General features: G+C 35.1%; 3 protein-coding genes, 1 non-coding gene and 1 pseudogene across 17 annotated transcripts; 2 read left to right on the forward strand and 3 right to left on the reverse strand.

The window, feature by feature from the left end:
• Window positions 1-65: 65 nt before the first annotated feature.
• Window positions 66-137, reverse strand: TRNAQ-UUG (transfer RNA glutamine (anticodon UUG)). The gene has a single exon. It is a non-coding gene; the product is annotated as a tRNA-Gln (tRNA).
• Window positions 138-257: 120 nt separating this feature from the next.
• LOC104751600 (putative DEAD-box ATP-dependent RNA helicase 29) lies at window positions 258-4,142 on the reverse strand. The gene is made up of 11 exons (XM_010473570.2): window positions 3,651-4,142; window positions 2,395-3,556; window positions 2,239-2,296; window positions 1,978-2,091; window positions 1,838-1,889; window positions 1,659-1,735; window positions 1,481-1,533; window positions 1,269-1,350; window positions 1,121-1,177; window positions 907-1,036; window positions 258-815 (listed from the first exon to the last, which is right to left on the reverse strand). Exons 1-11 carry the CDS (start codon window positions 4,024-4,026, stop codon window positions 445-447), a joined length of 2,532 nt encoding a protein of 843 aa, XP_010471872.1. The 5' UTR covers window positions 4,027-4,142; the 3' UTR covers window positions 258-444.
• Window positions 4,143-4,154: 12 nt separating this feature from the next.
• On the reverse strand, window positions 4,155-6,067 carry LOC104751601 (carboxyvinyl-carboxyphosphonate phosphorylmutase, chloroplastic-like; annotated as a pseudogene). The gene is made up of 6 exons (XR_015584821.1): window positions 5,654-6,067; window positions 5,497-5,570; window positions 5,096-5,169; window positions 4,983-5,007; window positions 4,720-4,895; window positions 4,155-4,635 (listed from the first exon to the last, which is right to left on the reverse strand). The product of XR_015584821.1 is annotated as a carboxyvinyl-carboxyphosphonate phosphorylmutase, chloroplastic-like (transcript).
• Window positions 6,068-7,964: 1,897 nt separating this feature from the next.
• On the forward strand, window positions 7,965-16,693 carry LOC104751602 (agamous-like MADS-box protein AGL27). 13 transcript variants are annotated; one of them, XM_087490620.1, is made up of 11 exons: window positions 7,965-8,245; window positions 10,077-10,291; window positions 10,408-10,449; window positions 10,566-10,625; window positions 10,716-10,757; window positions 14,944-15,001; window positions 15,221-15,282; window positions 15,363-15,462; window positions 15,577-15,618; window positions 15,837-15,878; window positions 16,293-16,693. In XM_087490620.1, exons 6-11 carry the CDS (start codon window positions 14,945-14,947, stop codon window positions 16,392-16,394), a joined length of 405 nt encoding a protein of 134 aa, XP_087346746.1. In that variant the 5' UTR covers window positions 7,965-8,245; window positions 10,077-10,291; window positions 10,408-10,449; window positions 10,566-10,625; window positions 10,716-10,757; window position 14,944; the 3' UTR covers window positions 16,395-16,693. The 13 variants fall into 13 exon arrangements, 9 of the variants coding, with proteins under 9 accessions (XP_087346746.1, XP_087346747.1, XP_087346748.1 ...); XM_087490623.1 differs by lacking the exon at window positions 16,293-16,693 and adding an exon at window positions 12,796-13,110 and having other exon boundaries at window positions 7,974-8,245; window positions 15,401-15,462; window positions 15,581-15,618; window positions 15,837-15,877; XM_087490621.1 differs by lacking the exon at window positions 10,566-10,625.
• On the forward strand, window positions 8,059-10,796 carry LOC147925901 (agamous-like MADS-box protein AGL27). The gene is made up of 7 exons (XM_087492805.1): window positions 8,059-8,245; window positions 9,792-9,802; window positions 9,852-9,893; window positions 10,192-10,275; window positions 10,408-10,461; window positions 10,572-10,625; window positions 10,716-10,796. The coding sequence occupies exons 1-7, from the start codon at window positions 8,059-8,061 to the stop codon at window positions 10,794-10,796; spliced, it is 513 nt and encodes a 170-aa protein (XP_087348931.1).
• Window positions 16,694-16,892: the final 199 nt, after the last annotated feature.

Consider the following 16,892-nt stretch of genomic DNA (forward strand, 5'->3'; position numbering starts at 1 on the left):
AAAAATCAAACTTTTGTTTTCATTTCGCAAAAGTGAATAATGATGGCGAATTCTACAAAAAGGAAAGGTCCTACCGGGAGTCGAACCCAGGTCGCTGGATTCAAAGTCCAGAGTGCTAACCACTACACCATAGAACCTTGTTGTACAACACCTGATGTCATCATCATTTAGACATACCAAAAACTAATCGTGAGTACAAGTGTAACTAACTAAATGGCTTTCGTTTTGTTGTCGCCAACTGTCGACATTTTTCCACGTTTCGATAACTTAATTTTAGGAAAGCAATTCCGCAAAAGAATACAAACAAGGTTTAAAAAGAAGTGTTGCACAAAATTTGAGTAGAGAGAAAGCTCAGTGAGTCGTATAACATTTTTGATAAGTAATAATAGTTGTCTAAGCTCAAAAGTTTTGACGAGTCTTCTCTCGTAGATAGAGTCTCCATCACTATCTTCCTCTCCCACGTTTACCTCCAGCACCTCGTCCTCTTCCTCCTCGTCCTCCTCCTCTCTTGCCCCCTCTACTACTAGTGCTACTACTACCACGACGACCTCCAAAATCCCTACCGCTTCCTCTCCCACCTCCACCACCAAAGTCCCTGCTGCTACCACTGCCAAAATCTCTACCGCCACCGCCTCTACCACCACCGCGGCCTCCCCTGGCCCCACCTCTTCCACCTCTCTTGCTCTGCAGATAAGACACTTTGTTCGCCTTTTGCTGTCTCTCTTTACGCACCTGCTCCAGGTCTTTGATCTCTGAACGCACATGCGCGTTAGGCACTGATCCTTTACGTCTCTTAACGTCTCGGCCACCTCTACCTGCCAAGTTGTTCTCTTTAGACATGTTAACGACTCAAACAAGGCAAAACGCTGAAACTTGTGTGGAAATATGTTGTACACTATTATTTACCTGACATGCTTGAGGTTTCGCCTGCATCACCGCCGTCTCTGCTGAATACTGACTTGTGAGTATTCTCTTTCCATTTCTTGTATATCCCTGTCTTGTTTGCTTTCACTTTAGCTCCACTCTCTGTCTTTATCTATTTTAGTTTCAAAAACCTTAGTTAGCTTAAAGCCTCCCAGAAAATCATCGAATGTTTTTAAGCAAAGGACACTTTTACTACCTTTCCACTGGCTGTTACTCGATCTCCATTGTTCAACTTGATGTACTTCTTACTTTTCTGTTACCAAAGACAAATCCAATTTTTTAATACAATTAAGATTACAGTTGGGTTGGGGCAATTGTAATGAAGGAAGCTCAACAACTATTACCTTATCCCAATGAAAATTTTGTTTTTGCTGCGTCATCCCTTGCCCATCATCTGCAACTAGATCTAGAACAGCAGCGTCCAACCTACAAATCCGAAATGAGTACACAAGACGCGTCAATATCTGACAAAGATTTTTATGTTTGCAAGATCTGAATGCAACCCCTTGGATCCTTCTACGGAATATCACAAAATGCTCCATCAATAACTATTTACCTATTTGATGCAAACCCTTCGTTACCCCTCAAAGATAGCCCCGCCTCTGAATGCTGCGTGCATACGAGTAATAAAGAGTCAAACTTTGCATCATCTCAATACGATCATAAGCATTGTAGCTTTGACTGCTAAAGCGTAGTGACACAGAAAATGCATTTATTTAATGAGAATAACATACATGATTTACTGGTATGGAGCTGATAAAGTTATCATCGTCCTTGAAGCTTTCTTGCGCCTTTCTTTTCTTACCGCTTACTGAAATTCATGGAGAGTTTATTTGAAGGCAGGTAACCAAAGAAGTGGATAGCAGACTTTCACACAGAATTAAAGAACCAAGAGCGCAAGCAGCACGGATACCTTTGCTTCCCTCTACTGCGCCCTCGCCAAAAGAGGTTGTAGGTTCAGCTTCCTAGATATCAAAACATTCATGTGAGTGAAACTAATGGCAACGTAACAAGCATGTCTCACAATTTAATTAGAAACTGCACAAGATTTACCATCTCCAAATGATTATTGGAACTCTTCTGTTTCTGCTGATGTCTCGTATTGATGATCTCCTCATGAATGGCTCTTTTCCTCTTCATCACATCAACCCATTGGCCAGGGGGACCCTGCACAAGAACCAAAACGTTTTGGCTTAGACTACTTATAAACAAATCACAGAAATACACAAGTAAACTACCAGCAAAGTAGAGAATTTTGAAAGAGATGAACTGATCATATAAATAGTGTAATAGGGCAGGAAAAGCGAGGATAACCTTCACATTTTTGGATTTGGCAGCTTCACCTTCTGCTTCAAGTATGGTCTGCTTGGGTCTAGCATAGATCAACCATAAATATAATTATCAAGTTGGTGTTAAATTACATATGAACATACCATCTTCAAGTCTGGCTATCAAGATTATACTACTCACCTGAAATTTTTAATTTTCTGGAAAAAGGCCATTGCCTCTAGTTCCCCACTTTCAATTATGCTTCTGAAGATGGGATGCAAGCCTTCTCGGGGTAAATCCTTTGCTCTCCTAATGGACTCTTTTGACGGAGAGGGTTTTGTTTTTGAATACAAACGAAAAGCTTTTGCGGATGTTCTTTCAAGAGAATCTAATTCTCCAGATGAATCAACCATTTCTCGGATTCTGTTGAAGATAAGATCAATGGTTTTCTGAGGAAAACGACCATATACGGTTACCCCACTATCAATTGCTTGACTAGTTTTGCTCATTACTTCTTCCATGTTCTTCAAGACCTCATCTTCTGTGGGTGCAGGCCTGACTGGTTTTGAGAGGAATAGATGAAGATCTAACAGATATGGCATATCTTCAGGTGTAACAAAGGAATATGCAGAACCTGTACGACCAGCCCTGGCAGCTCTTCCCACACGATGAACAAAAATCTTTGGTCTCGGAGGGAAATCCCAGTTGATAACATTATCAAGCAATGGTATGTCAATACCCCTAGCAGCAATATCTGTCACAATCAACAACATAGTCTTCCTCGCTCTGAACCTTGATACATGAATCTTACGCGCGTCTTGATCCATATCACCATAACACACAGATGGTTCAATATTCTCCAACTTAAACAATGAGTTGACAAATTCCACATGGTGCTTTGTCGAAACAAATATCAAGGTCTGTTCATTTGAACTTATATGCTCCCTTACTAAGTACAGCAATGCAGCATACTTCTCTTCCGGTCGTAAGGTCAAAAACGAAAGTTTCAAATCCGGACTTATCTTGTTCTCAACATCTAACCGAACAAGCTGAGGCTCACGCAAACCAGCCTTTGCAAACTCTGCAAGGGCACTTGGTAAAGTAGCACTAAAAAGCAAAGTCTGCCTGTTCTCACTTAACTGAGTGAGAATCTGATGCAGCTGTTCAGCAAAACCCATACCAAACAAACTATCAGCCTCATCGAAAACCACATACTCAACCGTCCTAAGCGTCATGTCATCAACCTCAGACAAAAGATGCATAAGTCTCCCAGGAGTTGCAATAATCACATCAGGGCCTTTTGTTAACTCTTCAAACTGGTCTTCCATGCTATCTCCACCAACTAGTAAGGATACACGAAGATCTGCAAAAAGAAAAATCACAGATTTAAAAATTCAATCTTTGCAAAATCAAATAGTAAAAGAGAAAGTTTTTAGATTAAATTCTTTTAGACCAACCTGTAAATTTGCCGAGCTCCTTGGCGAACTTCAGAGTCTGCTCAGCTAAATCACGAGTAGGCGACAATATGAGTGCTCTAACACCTCCCTGAGGAACATGTTGTTTGAGCTTCTCAAGCATAGGGATTAGAAAAGCTGCGGTTTTACCGGAACCGGTTCGAGCCATGGCAACAACATCGACGCCAGAGAGGATGAGCGGCATCGTCTTCCTCTGGATTGGTGTAGGAACTTTGTAACCCTTCTTTTTGATTGCATTGAAGACATTAGGACCTAGATTTAGTGACTCGAATCCTCCAGATTTGCCTTTCTTCTTCTGTTTCTCTTTCCGGTGAAGCTCAGTCACTGAACTCACCAAGAAACCATTTCCTTCAACCATGGTAATGCAGACTTTGTCACTGCAAAGGATCCCCCAAAATTAGGGTTTAAAAGCGAAGAAGATGACTTCGCCGTGATGATTCACAGTTTTGTTAGCTTTGGGTTTTAGGGTTTAACGAAGGGAGACAATTACAAGAAACCCTTTTCACGGGCTTGACTTACTTTTGGGCCTTAAAGGCCCAACAATCAGTTTGCAACATTTTTTTTATGACTGCAAAGGTTACATTACATTATTGAAGAGACCACGGCTCAAAATAATCGTCTGAAAAATAGCAAACATAAGAAAAAAAAGTAGAGCATGTATATATGTATGTAGTAGCCTCGTCATGATTTAGTTGTCCCAAGAGCGTTCCTAAGATTTGAGTAGCGAGCTTCGAGCTCAAACCATGAGTCTAAATCCACCAAACTGTTGAACTCTTCAAAAGTAGCCATCTTTTGCAAGTGATCTCGAGTGCTTCCGTTTTCTTTAAGAGTCTTGAGAACATCAACCAGAGCTCGAGTCGATGCATACGATCATGTTGCAAACTCTATAACCTTTTGTTCGTTACCCAATTTCCTTGAGCTCATCGTCGTCTCTTGGTGCTTCTACAAAGGAAGCATCAGCTCCCGCCTGCAAAGTTACAACAACAACTGTTAAGAGTTTACCACCGTTATGTTTTTTTACTTCTATATTGGTAATAAACTTGTTAGTTACCTCCATGTAGAGATTAACACGCGCAATGGCGTCTTCAAGCCCTGATTTTGCAGAAGTAGCACGTACGTCTGTTCTGGCGACAAGGAAGAAGTCAGAATCTCCAATAGCGTCACGAGCTGATGCTATTTTGGCGGCATGTTCTTCAGCAGGTATCACCTGTTTACCACGCATATGACCTAAACACACACACACAAAAGAAAACATTTGAGATTATGAAGTGTCAAGTGTGTCCATAGAGTGACATTTGAAGATGTCACACATACCGCACTTTTTTGGCCATGCTTGGTCCTGCGAAAAAAATGACCAACAAAATGGTAAATGAGTCTTGATCAATTCCGAGACAGAGAAACTCATCAAAGAAGCAGAGTCAATTTACCTCAAGAAAGCAACCAGCAGCACCTGCTGCGACAAATCCATGACAGTTCTTTGAACGTAACGCATTTCCTCCACCTGGTATCTTAAAACAAGATCAAATGAACAAAGAATGAATCCCGTTACATATAATAAGAGCCTAGTGACTTAGTTAGTAACAATACACTATATAAGTCTATAAATAAGCAAATCCCATTTTTTCAAAAAGCTATAAATAGAACAATAAAAGCAACCATAAGAATGGTAATTTCAATCTTTGGCAATGCTCTCTAAATAGTTGTTTCAGTTTTTGGCAATGCTCACTAATCAAAGAATATACAAATAAAATTTCAATCTTTTTTTGATTAAGTTCCTTTGCATCCTTAGTGATTTCCTTATATTACTATCGAAATTTGAAAACGTTACCGGCATCTGCAATGATGGGTATATTTGGAGCTGACGCACACACCGACCTTGCCGTCGCAGCCATCTCCGGCGGTCTAAAACGACAGCATACAAACAAAAACAAACAAAGAAACTTAATAAAAGAGGATACAAAACAAAATTAAAAGTTGCGGCGCACGTTAGCAAACCGAAGTCGGGTTTTCCCAAAAGAGAGAAGCGGATAAGGCGTAACCGGAAATAAAACCGGCGGAGAACCCGGTCTGCTGCACGATAGCCGCGGATAAGGCGTCGTAGCATCCAGGCATAAGCACAATGCCTTGTTCCTCAATCAGACGGTGAATACGTGTTTGGATTCTCGCCGTCGGATTCACCAATCTCGCCGCACGTGGGTTTCGTCGGAATCTTGGTGAAGCCGTAAGGTTTTAAGCTGCTGCAACAGAGCGAAGTGGTTTTGACAGCCGTGAACATCGACATTGTTCTGAAGCACCCGATAAGTCTTGTTTCACTCTAATCGATCCCGCTGATTGGACCAAAGTGTGATTGAGGTTTGGTTACGTTTAGACTGACGGGACCAAGTCCTTGGGATTAAATTTAATAGACAGCACGAGCACGTGGTCTCATGATCTTATCTGATTGTGGAAGTATTTTCTTTTACGTATTCGGTATAAATAATTTACAGATTTATTGTGAAAGTAATTTACGCGGTCAAAAGGTTGAAGAAACTTGAAAGTTACTTTATTTGAGTTTTTTTCATAGAACGAATATATAGCCGGATGGGATGATACGGTACGATCGGTTAAAATAGTTTTTTTTCAAACAAACAGGTTAAACAAAAAGTGTTTGTAAACAATCAGAAAAGAAACGGTCAAAATGCATTTTTTTCATTAATTCAAATGAAACTAATAAGTAAATATATTTCTTTTACTTTTTACTATGATATATCATATATTTGAACGCAGTAAAATAGTAAGATAGTAAACTCCTATGGGCCTAGCGATTATTAGTCCGACATTAGATAAAAGTATTTGGGCTTTACCTTCTCAACATATTAGGCCTATCAATTTCATCTGGCATCTCCAACCCTATTCTATTTTAGAGTCAAAATTCTATTATAGAGCAACATTTATCCTAATCATATTCTATATTTTACTCTAAAATAGAGAAAATTATAGGATTACTCTATATATAGAGCAACTCTATTCTCACCTCTATTTTTTACACTAACTCTATTTTAGAGTTGAAAATAGAGTAATACATTGGAAAAAAACAATGATCTATTATAGAATTACTCTAAAAGTCGTTTGATATATTAATTGATCCAAACATAATCTACAATTGAAATGACACTTAAAATTATAGATATTTGAACCCAAATCTAATCGTTATCCATTTTACTATTTTGGTGAAGGTTTGAAAAGAGGAAGTTATATTATCTACTCCTTTGTTAAATAAAAAATACGTCAATAATACTTTGGCTTTAATTGGTGACCAAAATTTAGAAAAAGAATGAGGAGGAATATCGCATTCCTCTCTATTCCACAATTTTTTACCATTTGAAAGTAATATTTTTTCCCTTACATTCATCTACATTCTTCAAAAAATAAGGAACAATAGAACAAAAATATTCCTCCCCAAAATTGATGAGGAACAAATGGAACAAAAAAAAGAACAAATATTCAAATTCGTTTTTTATTTTAAAATAAATAAAAAATATGTTTATTAATAAAATTTCAATTTTGTAATATAAAAACTTTCATATTTTCACAATGTATTGACAAAAAAAATATTTTTGATAGGAATTTTATGCTAAACTAATCTTAAGGCTCTATTTGAAAAATTTATTATATATACATTAGAATAATATTAGTATTACAATTGAAATTAAATTTATTTAATATTTAATATATTTTAAAAACATTTTTATTATTTGGTTACTATTTACTATTTTGTTCATTTCATGCAGATTTTCCTTTCATTCTTCAAAAACAGTTTATTTCATTATTTCATTCCGTACTGTTCTTTTTATTTTATTTTTTTGTTCTCCTACTGTAACCGTACCCGATCCATAAGCACTACATTCCGGTCATTTTATCCGAAATGGTCACTGGTCAGCATTTCATAATATAAAAACCAAATGAAATAAAATAAATTAAAACCACCGACGAAACCAAAAAAAAAAAAGTATATACTCGGTGGGGTGGGGATGATCATCAGACCACTCGGAGCGGTCCAACCGACTCTTCAAAACGCAGCCGTTTCAACTTACTAGTATTATTTTCTCATTCTCGTTTAAGAAAACAAAAACAATCTGACTTGGATTTTGCCAATAAATAGTCCCATAAGAAATATTCATTTTGGTTATTCAAAAAAAAAAAAAAAAAAAAAAGAAAGAAAAAAAAAATTCGTTAAAAAAAAAAAAAGGAAAGAAAAAATATTTTTTCCAAAAAAAAAAAACAGGGATAGAAAAAAAAAAAGGTTAGAAAAACGAAGAAAAAAAGAACAAAAAGAAGCAAAAAAAGCATTGAGTGTCTCCGGGCATTAGGCTCAAATTAGGGCATAACCCTTACCGGAGGCAGAGAACCTATGGGAAGAAGAAAAATCGAGATTAGGCGAATCGAGAACAAAAGCAGTCGACAAGTCACTTTCTCCAAACGACGCAATGGTCTCATCGGCAAAGCTCGACAGCTTTCGATTCTCAGTATGAATCTTCCGTCGCCGTTGTCGTCGTCTCTGCCTCCGGAAAACTCTACAACTCTTCCTCCGGTTACGAGTAAGCTACTTTCCACTTCTGGATCTCTCTTACTCGAGTCTTGTGCTCATTCTGGTTAACATATGATCTTAATGTTTTTTTTTTTTTTTTTTTTTTTTCATTTTCAAATAGGAATTTTTATTTTCTATATTACCTTTCACCTTTTACGAAATTTAATATTGCATGTGATTCAAGAAACTTTCCTACACGTGGTGATTCGTTCTCGATGATGTTGTTTAAGACTTTTAAGTAGTCTTTGTATCCATAGTTTCATTTTCAAGATTCTTTTTATATATAAAAACAATATGTACATTGTTAAATTTTGAGATTTGTTTTTTACATATTGCAATGCACTTCCGATTGATTCGTTGAGAGATTAATTGGGGTTAATAGTAACATTAATCGAGTGTCTTTGGTTTCAATTGGAATCCCACATAGTACAATATATTGATCCGAAATGTTTATTTTGTAGTTTCCCTTTGATGGATTTGTTGATTAAGTACCAAGTCCAAGAGTTTTTATAGTTGATTTTGATGGTAATTTTAGTGATTAATTGGATACTTTTTACATTGGTACTTACCACACATACTTCATTATATTACTTATCTAATCGGATATCGCTTTTCACCCATTTACTTCCTTTTAATCGTAAACAACTCTTTGTTGCTCGTCATGATGTTGCAATGAATTTAGTTTGGGTTTCTTTGCTAAAGTGGAAATCGATTGACGAATATAGAGATTGTTCAATGAATTTAATAGTCTTCTCACTTGTGTTATTTGTTGTGGATATTTCTAATTCCTTGAACTTTTGACATTTTTCTATCAATAAGAAATCTCATCCACTTCTCCTGTAGAATTATATTTTGAAAACGATTATATTGATATTAACACTGAACTTTTTGAGAGTAATATTTTGAATGCTTTTATATAGAGCTTGTCGAAATGTAAATGTTACCCTTGTCACTATGTTTATACACAACTTATTCTCATTTCCTTGATGTTAAATCCATAAATGCTTGATCATGAAATTAAGAAAATATGTTGAACTTTGTAACTAACAATGCACAGACTATAAATAAAAGGACCTTATCTATTTGCCTTCATTATACAATAGTAAAGCTCTAGTTGTAACTAATTTCTTTGGTGGTTCGTTTTACACATTGACAAAGTGGCACTATACAAAGTGTTCTGAGTTGAGATTAGTAGTCGTATGCATCTTAGTAATTGTTCCTTTCTTCTTTTCTTTGTGGTTAATGTGAAATTACTAATTCACACCCTAAGATGCTACGAACTAATAAGATCGTATAAATATGTAACTGAAGTGAATTTAAAGCCAGCCTATGTTCATATAATTGCATTAATTAGATCATGGACAACACAAATTAGGATTAAAGTCGTGATCTTCTCTGAAATGCTAAACAACATTCGTGGCTTATCCTTTTTTTGGAGTATAAAGTTGGATACTAACACAAATAGTTGCAATATGTAACATTTGAATATGAGCCTTCTTTCCCTCTAGTTCGTTCTCTCTATAATAACCTTTGTTGATGCTATATCTTATTCGTAGTTTTGAAAATGGTTTTGCATAAATTATAGATGCATTTTTGTTTGTTCTTGATATCTCTAGCATGTCCAAGACATACAACATGCTGATGAACTTAAAGGCTTGGTAAGTTAGCTGAAAAATACAGTCAACTATTTTTCTGGATGGGTTTTCTGATGTTGTGAAGGGATTAAAAGCGCTGATCGAGTCGGACATATATAATTAATGTTTTATATCTCAGACCGAATTTAATTCTGTTGGAAGATACACGAACTTCACAACCTTTCCCATCATTTTCTCCATGTGCAGGATCTTGCGGAAAAAACTTGGAATTATCTTGCACACAAGGAGTTATCAGACCGCCTTTTCTCTCCCTCTTTTTCTGATATAAATTACTTTTTTTCTTTTCTCAATTAATGAATAGAGAAAGCTTGAAGAACCAAATGACGATAATATAATTGTTGATTTTCTAATTTCTCTGGAGGAACAGCTCGGGGCTGCTCTGTCCGTAAGTAGCTAGGAAGGTATATCTTCTGCTACTATGAACATTGAACCAATTTATTCCATAAAATCTTCTGTTTAGTTAGTTTTCCAAGAACACTGTTTTGACATAATCCTTAATGCCTTGTCGTTGTTGTAGACAGAACTGATGATGGCGTGTGTGAAGTCCCTTCAAGAAAAGGTTAATGATTTGGTTTTTATTTGCTATCAAGACCACGCACTAAATCTAGTTAATTAGCTCCAGGTGTATACTTTGGTCTTTGTCTTAGTTTCTGATTTATTCTTGGCTTCATTTAGAAATAGCCATCTCTTGATCAAATCCGACCTTTCCCTCATGAATCATCGAAATTGGATAAGGTTGGTTTGTTTCGAAAAGGAAACCTGACTGCAGATCGCTTCAATATATACTTGTTAGAAACTAATGACCATATGATCTTGTCCAAACAGGATAAGTTGCTGAGAGAAGAGAACCAGGTTCTGGCTAGCCAGGTAACCAATACCAGAATCTCTTATGCTTCTATATGCTAATTATCTACTTTATGCACCTCCACTATAGAGAGATACACACATATGCACTTACATAAAAACATATAAACGTGTATATATCTCGTTTGAAGGACTTTGATGGATGTTATATATAGTGTTATCAATACTAACTATCTTATACATATGCGGTTAAAATTGTCTACACGCCGGTCTTTCGCAACATTTTTTTGACTTGTATATACATGTCCTACCCACTAGCAGTTTCCGACTGTCAAATCAGTTGAGAGACAGTCATAAAGAAGCATTTCCAACCATTAACCGACGACAGTAAATTTGTCAGAAATTTGTTTGGTTGGAAATCGGTAGGAATTTTCCAACCGAAAAGGTGGTTGGAAATTCGTTAGTAATAAACGGTCGGAAATTTGTCAGAAATATTTAACTAATTTCCGACGATTTAAAAGTGGTTGGAACAAAATTACTGACGGTTTTCCAACTGAAATGTTTTTCGACCAAAAGTATTAAAATGAATGGGTGCTAATAATTCATATTTAAAAAAATTATATCAAATTTAAATAAAATAAAGAAAATTGTACAGAAATTAAAATTGGAAAGGCTAAAGAAATAAGTCAAATCGTCAATTAAAAGTACCATAAAAATGGCTTTGAAATCTCAACAAAAGAAATTAATATAATACACTTAATTGAATTAAAACATTAATCTACTCTTAAGTTTTATCATCATCATCTTTTGGATAAACATCTTCTTCGATCCATTTTACTCGTTTCCTTCTTCTTCAATGGAGTTGCACACATGGTCTCTACTTTGAATATCCATGTTTTGGCTTTATGACCAAATCTGCATAAAAGAGAAAGAACACTTGAAATCATATAAGAGAGTACACGAACCAAAAATCTAATTCTTTATTCTAAGAACAAAAAAAATTAAACCAGAGATCTGGAAAAAATAAAACCGATTCGTTTTGAAACCCTAATTTGGATTTTAAAATCAAAGTTTCTAATTTGGATTTTAAAATCAAAGTTTCTAATTTGGATTCTTTGAGTAGAACATCAAACTCATGAAAACCCTAATTAAGCTGGTGTTCTTTTGAAATCAATTCAACAAATCTAAAAAATCAAACATCCATGATGTAAGAAAAAATAACCTAAGCTGGCTTGGCTCTGCGAGACTTATCTTCCTCCTTTTCTGTACAAAGTTTTAGTCGGAACGTTCGTTGGAAAATTTTTAGCCGGAATGTTGGTTGCAAAACAGTTGGTAAATACTTATAGATATATTAGTCTGAATGTTCGTCAGTTACAATTGTTTAAAAAATTTGACTGACTAATTTCCAATTATTTAAAAATGTTGGAAATGACCGACCGATTTTTAACCAAATTTTGTCGGAAAGTTTGGTTGGAAATTCAACCGAATTTTTAATTAATGGTTGGAAATTGGTCGGAAAAAATTACTGACCAATAAATTAGTCAGAGATTTGGTCGGAATCAACGATGTTTTCTTGTAGCGACCAATGATTTTGTTTCTTCCGTACTGAATCCACAGAAGGAGTCGTTTAATTTGGTAGATTATTGTATTGAAATTTATCCAAACATGATCCATATAATTGTAATACGCTCTTAAAATTATAGATATAGTCATATAGATATTAGAACTCAAATATAATCCGTATCCATTTAAGTGAAGCTTTGAATAGTAAGTTTAATTATCCAGTCCTCTGTCAAAAAAAAAAGGCAATAATAGTTGAAATTCCATAAGTTAACCGAAATGGTCAGCCCTAATTTCATAATTTCAAAACCAATGAGATAGAAGAACTTGTTTATTACTATTTGTTTTGGTTTCTTCGGTGGTTTTATCGTTTCTGTGGGGATGATGATCGGACTCGGACCGGTCTAACAGACTGTGCAAGGAATAATTTCTACAAGAATCGAAATATGGTCTCTTCGTCACGTTAAAACGCACCGTTTTACTTATTACTATTATTTTCTCTCTCTCGTTAAACAAAAACAAAAACAATCTGACTTATTAGTGATAGGAAAGAAGAAAAAAAAAAGTGAGAAAAAACGAAGAAAAAAGAATAAAAAGAAGTAAAAAGCACTGAGCGTCTCCAGACATTAGGCTCAAATTAGGGCATAACCCTCACCGGAGACAGATAAGCCATGGGAAGAAGAAAAATCGAGATCAAGCGGATCGAGAACAAAAGCAGTCGACAAGTCACTTTCTCCAAGCGACGCAGTGGTCTCATCGACAAAGCTCGACAGCTTTCAATTCTCTGTGAATCTTCCATCGCTGTCGTCGTCGTCTCCGCCTCTGGAAAACCCTACAACTCTTCCTCCGGTGAAGAGTAAGCTACTTACCTCTTTTGGGTCTTTCTTACTCGAGTCTTGTGCTTATTCTCTTTCTTTAATTGTTTTCCCTATATAGAAACTTCAAATCTAGGGTTTTTTTGTTTCCTTCAAATCAACTGAGATTTTCTATTTGTTTTATGTATGACTATAGCAGATCCGTGAGCTTTAACCTAATTTAAGATTAATCATTGTGATGGTTAACATATGTTCTTGGTGTTTTTTTTTTTTTTTTTTCATTTCCAAATAGGAATTTTTATTTTTATTTTACCTTTCACCTTTTACGAAGTTTAATATTGCATGAGATTCAAGAAACTTTCCTACACGTGGTGATTCGTTCTCGATGTTGTTTAAGTAGTCTTTGTATCGATTATCGATAGTTTATATGTTGTTTCACTTTCAAGATTCGTTTTTTTTTTTTTCAAATGTAAGACCAATATGTATATTGTTAGATTTTGAGATTTGGTTTATATCCAATATTGCAATGCACGTCCGATAGATTTGTTGAGAGATTAATTGGGGTTAATGGTAACATTAATCGAGTGTCTTTGGTTTCAATTGGAATCCTAGCTACATTGTGCAATTTATTGATCCGAGATGTTTTTTTCTTTTCTTTGATGGATTTGTTGATTAAGTACCAAGTCCAAAGGGTTTATAGTTGTTTTTTATGGTTATCTGTAGTGCTTGGATACATTTTACATTGATACTTGCCACACATGAGGCCTTACTTATCTAATTGAATATCGGTTTTCACCCTTTTACTTCCCTTTTAATCATAATCGTTGCATGCATATGAAACCATAAAAAATATATATGTCTTGATGAGCAACTCTTTGTTGCTCTTCAAGATGTTGCAATGAATTTAGTTTTGGTTTCTTTGCTAAAGAAACTCAAACTGTAACTAAGTCCACTACTACCACGGTGGCCTTAGTGGGTTTATTAAGTTTATTAACTCAAACTGTTCAATGAATTTAATAGTCTTCTCAGTTGTGATATTTCTATCTCCATGAACTGTTGACCATTATTTTTTATCTATAAGAAATCTTATCTTATATTTTGTGGATATTTCTATTAATAGTCTTCTTCTACACTTTGAATGCGTTTACATTGGCATCGATATTAGAAGTGTGTTTTTATATGGAGCCTGTAGAAATATGGAAATGTAACCCTTGTCACTATGCGTTTATATAGCTCCTTCTCATTTCCCTCTGTTATATCCATAAATGCTTGATCTGAAAGAAAAACATGTTGAATTTGTAACTAACATTGCACAAATAAAAGTATTAGGACCTTTTCTTTTTGCCTTCATTTTACAATGGTCAAGCTCTTGTTGTAACTAATTTATTTGGTTGTTCCTTTTATACCCTGACAAAGTGTTTTGAGTTGAGATTAGTACGTACGTAGTCTTATGCATCTTACTAAATAGTAATTTAGTGTGAAATAGTAATTTCACAACTTAAGATGTTACGAAGTAGTAAGAACGTGTAAATAACTTGAGTGAATTTTAAGCCAGGCTATATTCATAATTTTGCATTAATAGATCATGGATAACACATATTAGGATTGAAGTCATGTCCTTTTCTCTGCAACTTTTGCTAAACAACTTCTGTGGCTTATCTTTTTTTTTGTTGGAGTATCCTGACAATAAACTGTTAGTTACTAACACAAATTGTTGCATTATGTAACATCTGAATATAAGCATTTTTTTTCCTCTGGTTCATTCTCTCTATAATAGCCTTTGTTGATGCTATATATCTTATTCGTAGTTTTGAAAATTGTTTTGCATAAATTATTGTTCTAATGCATTTTTGTTTTGTCCTTGATTTTACTAGCATGTCCCAGATCATCGAGCGCTATGACATACAACATGCTGATGAACTTAAAGCCTTAGTAAGTTAGCTAAGAAACACATTCAAATAGTCTTTCTGGTTGGGTTTTCTGATGGTATGAAGGGATAGAAGCGCTGATCGAGTCGGACATATATATAACTAATGTTTTGAACTTGTCACACCGAACTTAATTCTCTAGAGTTACAGTAATTGTGTCTGTTGGAAGATACACGAACTTCACAATCTTTACAACCTTTCCCATCATTTTCTCCGTGTGCAGGATCTTGCGGAAAAAACTCGGAATTATCTTCCACACAAGGAGTTGCTAGAAATGGTCCAAAGGTTAGAATTAGACTGCCTTTTCTCTCCTCTTTTTTCTGATAAAAACTACTTTTTTTCCTTTTCTCGACTTATGGATACAGCAAGCTTGTAGAACCAAATGTGGATAATGTAAGTGTAGATTTTCTAATTTCTCTGGAGGAACAGCTCGCGACTGCTCTGTCCATAAGTAGGGCTCGGAAGGTATATCTGCTGCTAGCTACCAAGTGATTGAACCAATTAATCCATAAAATCTTCTGTTTAGTTAGTTTTCCAATAACAGTTTTTTGACATAATCCTTAATGTCTTGTACTGTAGACAGAACTGATGATAGCCTCTGTGAAGTCCCTTCAAGAAAAGGTTACTGCTTTGGTTTTTATAATTGCTATCAAGACCATGTTGTAGGTTATGCTGGGCTTCATTTAGAAATAGCAGTTTTAAACTCTTGATCAAATTCGACCTTTTCCCTCATGAATCAACGAAATTTGTTGAGGACAGTTTATGTTTCGAGAAAGAAACCTTTCTGGAGATAGCTTCAATATATACGAACTAATGACCTTATGATCTTGTCCAAACAGGAGATGTTGCTGAGAGAAGAGAACCACGTTCTGGCTAGCCAGGTAAACAGAATCTCTTATGTTTTCTATATGCTAATTAATAACTTTATACACCTTCACTATAGAGAGATACACATACCTTACATAAAAATATTAACGTTGAAGGACTTTGATGGATGCTACAAATTTAGTGGAACCCTAATATCTTATGTATGTGAAAAAGAGAAAAAAAAGATTTTAAAATTCATGTTAGGGTATAAAGTTATTAATTAGCTGTTATTAATTCATTTTAAAATTCATGTTAGTAGGAGCTGTAGAGAAAGAATTGTTGGACAATATCTCAGTAGATTTTTTTTTTTTTTTTTTTTTTTTCTGTTTTTAACAATATAGATTAGTTTTTTTTTCGCCCAAAAGAAAAAGGATTAATATATGTGAAATGTTTATAGAAAAAAAGAAATGTAAGAAAGTTTCTTACAGATGGGGAAGAACACGTTTATGGAAACCGAGGATGATCCAGGAACGTCATCGGAAAATAGCTCCGGAAACCAAACACCGGAGACTCTCCCGCTGCTCAAGTAATAACCACCATCATCAACGGCAGAGTGTTCACTTCAAATTTAAAGTCTGATTCAGATTTATAAAAACAAATTTGTAAATTATTAAAAAGCTGCATAATCTCAAACCTTTTTTATCTTCCTCTAATGTGGAAATTAAGGTAGAACAAAAAAACCACGAAGCTTTTTCTCTATAAACAACAATTGTAATATTAAGATCAAGTGTATCGATCATTATCCTACCTTCGGAGACAAACATCAGAGTTCGTGTGTTTGTGTCTGAAAGGACGGATGGATTTATGGTTCTGCTTTCTTCGGCGTGAAGTCTTTGTTTTCCCTTTATTATTATTTACCGAGGATGTACGTAGCAAAGTTTAGTTGAATCTCTTTTAATTTGATTTAAATCCATATCCGATATTTTGTTTTTTGTGGAACCTCCTAATAAATTAGTAAGAAATCAACTAAAGCCACCTGGAAATAAAACCGACACAGAATTCGGTTCGGTACGGTTCGCTTTAACATA

The sequence above is a fragment of the Camelina sativa genome, chromosome 16 (assembly GCF_030686135.1).
Source record: "Camelina sativa cultivar CO46 ecotype springtype chromosome 16, ASM3068613v1".
In the NCBI taxonomy this organism is placed as follows: domain Eukaryota; kingdom Viridiplantae; phylum Streptophyta; class Magnoliopsida; order Brassicales; family Brassicaceae; genus Camelina; species Camelina sativa.

Coding starts and splice junctions, on each gene's coding strand:
- LOC104751600 (XM_010473570.2), bottom strand. CDS start 4,026: ATGGTTGAAGGAAATGGTTTCTTGGTGAGTTCAGTGACTGAGCTTCAC. Junction 1,890..1,977: donor CCAATAATCATTTGGAGATG/GTAAATCTTGTG, acceptor TTTGATATCTAG/GAAGCTGAACCTACAACCTC. Junction 1,037..1,120: donor GAGTAACAGCCAGTGGAAAG/GTAGTAAAAGTG, acceptor AAACTAAAATAG/ATAAAGACAGAGAGTGGAGC.
- LOC147925901 (XM_087492805.1), top strand. CDS start 8,059: ATGGGAAGAAGAAAAATCGAGATTAGGCGAATCGAGAACAAAAGCAGT. Junction 10,462..10,571: donor AAGAAAAGGTTAATGATTTG/GTTTTTATTTGC, acceptor ATTTAGAAATAG/CCATCTCTTGATCAAATCCG. Junction 10,626..10,715: donor AATCATCGAAATTGGATAAG/GTTGGTTTGTTT, acceptor TTGTCCAAACAG/GATAAGTTGCTGAGAGAAGA.
- LOC104751602 (XM_010473571.2), top strand. CDS start 12,926: ATGGGAAGAAGAAAAATCGAGATCAAGCGGATCGAGAACAAAAGCAGT. Junction 13,111..14,943: donor AACTCTTCCTCCGGTGAAGA/GTAAGCTACTTA, acceptor TGATTTTACTAG/CATGTCCCAGATCATCGAGC. Junction 15,002..15,220: donor CTGATGAACTTAAAGCCTTA/GTAAGTTAGCTA, acceptor CTCCGTGTGCAG/GATCTTGCGGAAAAAACTCG.